At 34.7% G+C, this 10617-nt stretch overlaps 1 protein-coding gene and 1 pseudogene across 1 annotated transcript; one reads left to right on the forward strand and one right to left on the reverse strand.

Annotated features, from left to right (window-relative positions):
- Positions 1–1468: 1468 nt before the first annotated feature.
- On the reverse strand, positions 1469–3807 carry LOC113078327 (ADP-ribosylation factor-like protein 3). Its single transcript, XM_026250651.1, has 6 exons — positions 3696–3807; positions 3114–3257; positions 2768–2884; positions 2629–2679; positions 2367–2552; positions 1469–2286 (listed from the first exon to the last, which is right to left on the reverse strand). Exons 1-6 carry the CDS (start codon positions 3696–3698, stop codon positions 2239–2241), a joined length of 549 nt encoding a protein of 182 aa, XP_026106436.1. The 5' UTR covers positions 3699–3807; the 3' UTR covers positions 1469–2238.
- A 623-nt stretch (positions 3808–4430) lies between these two features.
- On the forward strand, positions 4431–10611 carry LOC113078328 (sideroflexin-2-like; annotated as a pseudogene).
- Positions 10612–10617: the final 6 nt, after the last annotated feature.

Below are 10617 nucleotides of genomic sequence, written 5' to 3' on the forward strand. Positions count from 1 at the left end.
CCATTTATTTATGACAAACAAAGCTGGATTTCCAGCATCATAACCCCAGTCTTCAGTGTCTCATGATCTTTCAGAAATCATTCTTATAATCCTGATTTGGAGCTCACACACATTTCGTACGGTTAATGGTGAATTATATATTTCTTCAGGATTTTTTGAGGGAAATATTTTTTTAAAAGAAATTGAAATTGAAATAGAAATATTTTGCAACATTATGAACATTGTCTTTACTGCCACTCCTGAACAATATAATGCATACTTGATAGTATACTTTTGAATTAGTATATATATGAAGAATGGCACTTAGAGGTTTTTGCATCTGAACTCTGTGTGTGTGTGTATATATATATATATATATATATATATATATACACACTACAAGTCAAAAGTTTTTGAACAGTAAAATGTTTTAAAGAATACTCTTCTGCTCACCAGGCCTTCATTTATTTGATCCAAAATACAGCAAACGCAGTAATATTGTGAAATATATATAATGTAATTTATTTCTGTGATCAAATAAATTTTAAATTTTCAGCATCATTTCTAGTCTTTATTGTCATCTTTCATAAATCATTCTTATATGCTGATTTGCTGTTAGAAACATTTATTATTATTATTATCATCAATATTTAAAAGTTTAAAATATATATATTTTTAAAGATTATTTTATGAATAGATAGATCCAGTGTTTAGCATTTATCAGACAAAAAAAAACCCCATTATACTCTATACCATTCAAAAGCTTGGAGTCAGTATAATTTTTATTTTTTGGAGGGGGGGGGGTAATTTATATAAATTATTTACACTTATATTTAGCGAGAATGCTTTTAATTGACCGTGACGTTAAAGGCATATATAATGTTAAAAAATATTTTTATTCAAGATAAATGCTGTTTCTTCTGAACTTTCTATTCATCAAAGATGAATGTTTTTACTGTATTTAAATAATCAGATTTAGAGAGCAGAAGAGCTTCTTTAAAAAACATTTGTGTTTACTGTTTTAAAGTTTACTGTTGAAAAAAACTTTTGACTGGTAGTGTGTGTGTGTGTGTTCACCCTTAGAAGAGCAATGAATTATTAGAATATCAGGAACTAGGAAACTAAATAATGCAAGAATGGTAAACATGGACAATAGTGCCACCTACATAACACTTATGTACTCTGAAGGATAAATCTGTTTTTATTAAAAATGTGTCTTTGACTCTTTACTGTTAAAATAATGGCATACAAAATATACCATGTGGTCTCAGAATGGCATTGGATAACAAGCAATATCACTAAGTGTAGGTGTATGTAAAGTGTGTCTTGGCAAGTCACTGTGCCTCTGTCGACACCATATGATGTGAGAGTGTGTGTGTGTGTGTGTAACAGATATCCAAATGTATCAGCATTGGTGCAATGACTCCATTTCAACTCAAACAAAGAAACATAAATGTATGGTTACTTCTCAACCAATAAATCATCAGACTTGCACGTTTTCAATATTTTACTCAGGATACTTCAGTGATTTCACACACATCACAACATTCACAGACGCTACAGAAATAATCTTGATGTGATGACGATGGACATCCTCTTGTCAATGTACAGGCCACTTACATTATAGAGCTCTAAGAAATCCTTAAATGCTGGATTTGTACAATTTGTCAGTTTATATATGCAGAAAATAATTTGATATTTGGAAAATTATTTACATTTAATTATCAAAAATATCCTATTGATGGTCCCCTTTTATTTTGTATATACTGATGTCTGTTGTATGTTGCATTTGGGTACGGTAATTCTTATCTCTGTTACTCTCAGGACAAATTACAAAAATATGATCTTCAATAGAGTAACAAGAGTGTTATATCAGTGAATAATGCCAGTGTGGAAGGACAACGGCTGAACTGAATGATGAAGGCTGTCACTTTGTAAATGTCTCAGTCACAAAATCCTCTGAATAACAATAAGATCCAATATAAAAACAGTCATTCATCTCAAGAAATGAAGGCAGAATGAATTAAGACTTGAAATGCACCAAAGAAAACAAGTCAAATTTGATATCACATGGCTGTACATTCTTAATTTGGAGTTTAAAACACTAATGAAAGGATACTATTAATTTGAGCTCATTGGATGGATACTGGACAAAAGCAGGAGGCAAAAGTGAATTTAAATAGCTCTGAAGTGATGCCTTCATTTCTTATGGTTTCTTATGGACTCATGGTTATATTCCCTCCTGCTTGGAAAACAGCTCTATTTCCTTTTAGCGTTCACACTCTTGCAGACCCAGTTCATGCCATCCTGAAACAACATTTGAGTCAGAAAGTCAAAATACTATTTGTAGTCAATTTTACAAACAACAAAATGTATTCCAAACCAACCTGTACTCCTTCTCCTGTGAGGGCAGAACAGGACTGGATCTGCCACACTCTGTCTCTGATAGTGTGCAAATTCAAACCCTCTGCTATCTCGGACGCAGGGGCTGCCGTGAGCAGGTCCTGCTTATTTGCGAACACGAGAACCGGGACACCGCTGAGCTTTTCTTCATCCAGTAACTCAGCTAGCTCCTGCATGCAGATCAATTCACTTTATTTTAACACTGAAAGCATAAATTGCTTGGAATAGTGAAAGAAGAATAGCGACCTGTCCGGTTTCCTCAAATCTTTTGCGGTCTGCACTATCAATAACGTAAATCTGAAATCAAAAAGAGTGTCCAATTAACAACGTGTTTGGAATCAAAGTGGATTGGGGGTATGACTTGTAATCGGACAAATGTTCTTACCAGTACATCTGTGTTCTCAAAGTAGTTCCTCCAGTAAGGTCTAATCTTCCGCTGACCACCGATATCCCACACGTTTAACTTGAATCCTTGCGACTGGACGCTCTTTATATTGAAACCCTAAAGAGAAAGAAAAATAGTTATTATTAAAACTGCTTTGGTAATAAAATGTAGCTGATCCAGTAAATGACTTTGCACATGCATTAACTCTAATTGGCTTTCTGTAACCACAGGGTGACCCTACACCTCTTTTTCCAAAGATATGTCCTGGCCAAGACATCTAAATCGCCTAAAATGTCTGGGATTTGTTGTTTTCCTAATTCCTATATACTCGAAGTAATTATTTCACCTGTGTTGGAGTTATATGAGTGATGTCTTCAGATGCCAGCTGTTTCAGTAAGGTGGTCTTGCCACCGTTGTCCAACCCCAGAAGCAATATCCGCACCTCCTGGTCAGGGGTACTTTTAAGTTTCCGTAAAATTGATAACAAACCCTGAAAACCAAGAAAAAAGCGCAGATTATACAATGCTCTCAGTTCATGCAATGCATTCAGCATGACGTCATAAGCACGAGCATCAACAAACAAACAGGTTTCAAAGAGGAGCAATAAATGTTCAAGAGACATGTAATTAAAGAAAACAGATCTTTATACTGTTTTTACCCTATAAAACAGTCATAAAAGAGACTTAAGATTCTCGATTCTCGAACAGTCGTGACACCTAACAGTCCTGCAAGCTAACGTTAATCTCATCCACGACCGAGAACCGCTGCTCCTCTTTAATACAACTTCTTACAACGAATCCACAATTGTCCTCAAGACGTCACAGCTACCATGACTCCGTACTACAATGTGACGGAGATGAGAATGTTGAATCTCAAACAAAAAGCGTCCACAGGTAAGAATTTGTTTATTGTAAGCGCTTTAACTCACCATCTTGTGATTCTGCCTCCTGAGCTCCTGAGACGCCGCTGAGGGTTACTAAGGGGAAGAGATGATGTCGTAGTACGCAAAAAATACGTGTGACGTAGTACACAGAAAACATTTAGCTCTGCCAACCGATTTAAACTATGATGGCTTTAATGATTAATGCCTTTTGGCATAAACAAATGCATTAATTTTGAAATTAATTGTACTAAGTCTACCAATTTCAATGATGTTAATAAGCTGCTGAGGTGATTTTATCCTCAACAGATAACGTTTGTTTATGTTTCTGTGCACACATATCTTCACAGATCAGGATGTGTAGTAAAAGCATTTCATAAATATTCTTTAATTTTGTGTATAATGTTATAATACATTAAATGTAAATGTATCAGAACGAATTGGTTGGAAAAAAAATTTATTAGTAAAAAAAAAAAAGAAAAAGGGTAATATGTTTCCGAATTCAACTAATGACTCATTGAACCTAGAATCGTCCCTTTCCGACAACATACTGGAGTGAACTTTGCTTTTAAATGCCTTTTTATTTTATTAACTGAATCGGCTGGAACACACTGAACTGGGATTTTTCAATTATGTTTTATTGAAAAAAATTTTTTACGTCATGTGGTCATGCATTCCGCACGGATTCCACACAACAAAAGCTGAATCAGCTGTTTTATGAATCGACTACTTGAACTGTTCGAGAGAACCGATTTGCCGAAACGAGTCTGAACAGTGAAAGGGGAGGAGATTCTTCTCTTCAGGGATTGGAAGGTGAAATGCCACGTGCTCGTCTACAGTTGCAAGCCCACATCACATTGCTTATTAACCCACTTCATTTTTAATACTACTACTGCAGCGCCACGAGATATAAACAGGAGTGTCACGTTACTTTATAAAGGTATTTTCATGCGACACATTTGATATTTGTGGTTCTGTCTGATTTATTTTGACAGCGTTCATCCGGGTGCTTGTGTACAGTGAACATGAACTGATGCAAGCTGCTGCACAACTTGCAGTCTTAATGATACAGCTCTCAATTAGCTGCTACTTTGTATAATGTAATTTCATGCTTAATGTTTAAGAAATCTTGATGTTTTAAAAGCGAAAGGATACTTTGTTAAGCCACTTAAGAAATTACATGTCGAGGTCTGTTTCCTTAAACTTCTTAGTAACACACTAATCTAGTTGCTATTGTTATCTATGCATATTTCTATTAGTTTCATGATATTTTATTTTATTCACAGTATATGTTTTAACCATTTTTTGTTAAACTTTCAGTAAGTCATGTTAAATCGGTAAGGAAACAAGTTAACAAAATGGTCTTGACAAGTTGGGACCCATTGAAAGTCATTATTTCCTTGCTTGTTTTGTGTATTGCATTTTTTGCACTTGTGCATTCAATTCCCTGCAGTAAATAGTGACATTACAAATGTCAAATCTGGTCCACCTTCACCTGCTTTGCACCTGGTTTTATATGCATTTCTTCCATTTTTATAAAAAAACAACAACACATTTTTTGTAAAACATTGCTTTAAAAAGTAACATGCAGACTGTAAAGTACACTTGATGATGCAATGTTACTGATAGTTATAGTATCCTCTACATTTTAAGTCATTTTGTTTGAGAGAAATTATTGTTAAGGATTTGTGGAAACTTTGTTGATGTTTAACTAAGACTGAACTAAGTTGGTTATAAAGTTGCTCAGACTCACAGTCCATTTCTCACTTTTCCTAGTCGAGATTATTGGTCAAGGCTCTGGTCTGTTTTTTTTTTTTGTCCTGATATCCAAACATCTGTTTGCATAGCTGGCCTCACAGCAAGAGCCTTGGTTTTGACTTTCATATCATAGCATTTAGAAATGTGCTGCTTTGTTAAATGAAAAACCAGTTAGTAGTAAAAAGACACTAATGAAGAGAGCAAATGAAAAGCACATTTTAAATTTAAGCATCTGTTTGACCGACACATTAAATAACAAAAATTCACCATTTGTGTATCTAAAGTTGCATTTAGTTTGTGCCAAACATTCAGTTACTTTTGTCTCATCAGAATATGATTTTCATCCGAAATGCACATTTGTTTTGTTCTGTGTCTTAGCATAATCTATTCTCTGTAGACTGGAACTGGAAATTATCAATGCGTTTCTTGTTTGAAACTATCAAATATTTCTTGTTTGTTTCTGTTGTTGTTCATTAAGGGCTCTTTGGAAGTAGAGAGAACCATGGAAACTCTGAAGGGCTTTGATATCGACGCCCCACGCTGGGATCAATCCACGTTCATGGGCCGTCTCAAACACTTTTTCAACATCACTGACTGTCGCACTGTTCTGCTGCCTGACTCCAGACTAGATGAAGCCAAAGCTTTAGTGGAGAGCTGCAGGTGAGAAATGGATTGATTTGATGAGGTGATCTATCTCTCATCTTGATGTTTCTTACTTTCTGTCACCCCCCCAGAGCTGGCTCTGTTCCTCCTGGCACTACAGAGGAGCAGCTACACTATGCCAAGAAGCTGTATGACTCTGCATTTCATCCTGACACAGGTGACAGGATGAACCTGATAGGGAGAATGTCATTTCAGGTGCCTGGGGGTATGGCCATCACGGGGTTCATGCTTCAGTTTTACAGGTCAGTGCTGGAAATACAAATTTTATTATTTCTAATATATATATATATTTATAATCATTTATAATATGTTTTGTAATATATTTCTAATATATAATTTTGGTAGCACTTTATTTTACAGTCCTGTTCCTCATGTACATACTATGTACTTATTCTAGTAATTACAATAACTATGTAATAACTAGGTACTAACCCTGAACCTACCCCTAAACCTAACCCTACCCCATGTAGTTACCTTGTATTACCAGAACTTTCTTAGATAAATACACTGTAAGTACACTATAAGTACATGTTAGTACACATACTGTAAAATAAAGTGCAACCATAATTTTTATAGCAATATGTACTATATATTTTAACAATTAAGTTTTTTTTTTGTAGGACAGTTCCTGCTGTAGTGTTCTGGCAGTGGGTTAACCAGTCTTTCAATGCTTTGGTCAACTACACCAATCGCAATGCTGCCTCCCCCATCACACCAAAGTAAGTTCCTTTGACCTCATTCTTTGAACTTTACTCACTTGCAAGATCTTGTAGGTTGTCAGAGAGTATATCTCTTAAAATGTGACTGTCCCGTGATACCTAGCGATTTATTAACAGATGCCTGGGAAGGAGCTTGAAATAACAGATAAGCTCCTGTAACAGTCAGATATGGTGTTTTGTTGTGTTGTGTGTATCTTCTTTGCTCAGGCAGATTGGAGTAGCTTATGTGACTGCAACAAGCACAGCGCTGGCCACTGCGGTCGGGCTGAACCTCTACACAAAGGTATCACTCAGCCCCATATAAATAATTAAGGGGATACTCTATGTCTACAGACAGGGTCTGTGATATGCAGCTCATTACAATATAAAATTTTAGAGCTTATTCTAAATCCTTAATCCTACCCAATACTTAAATTTAACAATTACTTTACTAAGTATTAATAAGCAGTAATTGGAATATATTGAGGCAAATATCACAGGTAATAAAGATGAATTGGACTGTAATATAAAGTGTGACCAGAATAATTTTTGTAGTTGTCTGTTATTTATTTGAAAGAATTAAAAGAATCGTTTCATGTCTGTCTCTGTATCATTAACTTGACGAGGTTGATATAGGATTTAGAAAGTAATTAGTAATAAGTAATTAAAAACTTTTTGGAGAGAGAAATTTGTTTAGTAATCTAATTACACTGTTGAAAATGTAATTAGTAACTAGTAATTAATTACTTTTTTAGAGTAACTTACCCAACTCTGTATAGTAATGTAATTACAGTGGTATTTCAGGATACATTTTAAAATGCTGTACTGTTTTGAAACTACAGCCACAAATATTATAATATTGAAATTATATTATAAAATACATTAAATTACAAATTATATATAATTATATAGAATATCTAATAATAAATGTTTATCACACACATCTATATACATACACATGCAGTACAGCACATAGTACTAATAATAAAAACATACAAAACTAATTATATATAATAAACATTAAATAAATTATATTAATATATTTAGTAAGTAGTAAAAACAGATCTTAATACAGTAGATAAATCTCTTTAATGAAAATTCTCTCTGTTCTGCCGTCATCAGTTCAGTTTGCCAGTCATATCTGCTGTGGTTATACATCATCCATGTGTTATTTAGCATCTTTAACTATTGTCTCCTCAGAAAGCTCCTCCACTGGTGGCACGCTGGGTGCCGTTCGCTGCTGTGGCCGCGGCTAACTGTGTGAATATTCCAATGATGAGACAACAGTGAGACCTCTTATGTTTCCTACCATCTTTTATTTTAGCATGTCTTTCTCAATAGGTTTCACATGTCTAGATATTATTATATTCAGGTTTATTCTTTCTTATACAGGGAGATTTTGAATGGCATTGCTGTGACAGATGAAGATGGAAATCTTCTGGGCCACTCAAGGGTGAAGAGCATTTATCTCACCTGATCAAACTGGTTACAGCTCTTCTCCTTGCAGAATCTGTAAAATGTGTATCAGTTTAGAAAATGATTTCATACAACATTTTATTCTTTGTTTAGTACTGCCCTGAAGAAACTGCTTATATTTCACATGACAAATTAATAACAGAAATTAAACACCTACGTACTGTTAATTTTTACATCATCCTTGTATATCTTCTATTGTATCTAAGATATCTATTATTGATTTAACCAATTTATTGTAATTTACATTTCATATATACCTGAGTATGTAAACTTGTGAGCAAAACCTTTAGTTTAAATACAGTAGATCTGAATGCGTTTAGTGCTTAAAATAATCAGTTTAATGATAAACATGTTCTAAAGTTATACTGTCTGGGTTTGTCATAGAAAGCAGCTGTCAAGGGCATCACACAGGTGGTCATCTCTCGCGTTACCAATGGCAGCGCCAGGCATGAGTAAGTGCCAAAGAGTTTGGCTGGAGTTATCAGATCTCAGTGCTAAAATAAAACAGCCCTCACTTCACCACCAGTCAATGCTGGAATCCTGGTCTGCTTTCTTTGTTATTTCCAGTCATACTCCCATTATTATGCAGAGGCTTTGAAAAACACAGATTCATGCAGGTGAGTATGATGTTGTTTTGCATCCAAGGAGCACGCAATGGAAAGGAGAAGTGATAAAATAGCCAGTTTATGATCTGCAGGTGTTTCTGATATAAATTCACATCTCTCTCAGACCTCAAAGCTGACATCTGTTGAGTCATTCTCATATGACAGTCAGTTATCATCAATGCGTACAGGTTTCAAATGGTTTTAACTATTTGAATGAAATTTTAGCTAAATGTTTAACGTGCTTTGTGTAGCATAATGTTTTTAATTACAATTTTTTTATCTTATTTTTTTATTGTTCATTAAATTACATTGGGATTTCTTTGTCTACTATAAAGGCTACAGTATAAGCCCCTTGCTGTATGTGTAATGTGTATGATTTTATATTAACATATTTGCATTTATTTGTTTCTTCCAATCTGTTGCAGAAAATCACATTTCTTCATGGGCCACTGCAGTCATGATGGTTGGCGTATTTGTAAGTAATCACATTTCTTATTATGAAAATAGCAAGGATTGATATGCCAAATATATGAGATCTTGTTTCAGTAGAAGAAAATAATAACATGCCCTTCTGCTGTTTCACAGTCTGATCTTCATGGTGCCTGCTGCATGTTCACTGTTTCCTCAGAGATGGTAAAGATTGCATATATTGCATATGCCATTCAAGATTTTTTTAAAGGGATAGTATCTCTTCAAAGGAATAGTTCACTCAAAAATGAACATTTTCAGAAAATGTACTCACCTCAGGCCATTCAAGATGTAGATAAGTTGGTTTCTTTGTTGAAATGTAGCATTACATCACTTATTCACCAATGGGATCATCTGCAGTAAATGGGTGCCGTCAGAATGAGAGTTCAAACAGCTGATAAAAACATCACAATAATCACACAACTCATCAGTTAAAATCTTGGGAAGTGAAATCCGCATGTTTGTAAAAACCAAATCCATCATTAAGAAATGTTTACCTTCAAACTGGTATTATTGTGACATTTTTATCAGCGGTTGAGCAATTGATGCAGAGCAAAAATTTGTTTTACTAAAGAAACCTAAACATCTACAGTTTTAAAGAGTTAGTTCACCCAAAAATGAAAATTAGCCTGTGTTTTACTCACCCTACTAAAACTAACGCTTTAATAACCAGTAGTGACTTGAAAAAATATATTTCGATTAGGACATTTATCTTATTCATGCAACTTTTTGCAGCTGCTGCTTCCATTATCTCTCTTTAAAATGCTTCATTCAGATGTTTTCATGATCCCTTTTTTTCTCTGAGCCATACCAAACTAATCATTTTGCACTTTGATTTGCAGTTCTATGGCTGTATCCAAACTGGAACCTGAGCTCAGGGAGTCCATCATTTCTCAGTTTGGGGACCGTGTCAGTTATGTCTACTTCAACAAGGGACTGTGAGTGCTGGCGAATCACAGACTGGATGCACCAATCATTGGCCAATCAGAAGCTCTTTTTGACAATTATTGCTAAAGAAGATGCTTAAAAGAAGTTTTTAGGTTTTGTTTCATAACCTAGAAATATGGTTTTTATGCACTAAAGTATAATTTATGAATAGTTTTTTTTACAGTTGGCCCAGACAGTTTGATTCGTGACTCAAAATTCACTGTAAAAATACATTTTACAGATAATTTATAGACATTGGATAAACCTGGTCCAGTTGCCCTGTCATCCGTTCCTGTTGTATACGATCAACCCTGAATAATCTGGAACAGATTGGAAAGTCTGAGAACTGTTTCCCTCTGATGCCAAACACTGTCA

This window comes from Carassius auratus, unplaced genomic scaffold, assembly GCF_003368295.1.
Source record: "Carassius auratus strain Wakin unplaced genomic scaffold, ASM336829v1 scaf_tig00025322, whole genome shotgun sequence".
Classification (NCBI taxonomy): domain Eukaryota; kingdom Metazoa; phylum Chordata; class Actinopteri; order Cypriniformes; family Cyprinidae; genus Carassius; species Carassius auratus.

Bases quoted from the DNA above. Each gene is read 5' to 3' on its own strand.
- LOC113078327 (XM_026250651.1), bottom strand. The intron at 2,885-3,113 runs GTGAAATAATTA...CTTTCTCTTTAG, and splicing joins CTCATATAACTCCAACACAG to GGTTTCAATATAAAGAGCGT. The intron at 2,680-2,767 runs GTAAGAACATTT...TTTTGATTTCAG, and splicing joins TTGAGAACACAGATGTACTG to ATTTACGTTATTGATAGTGC.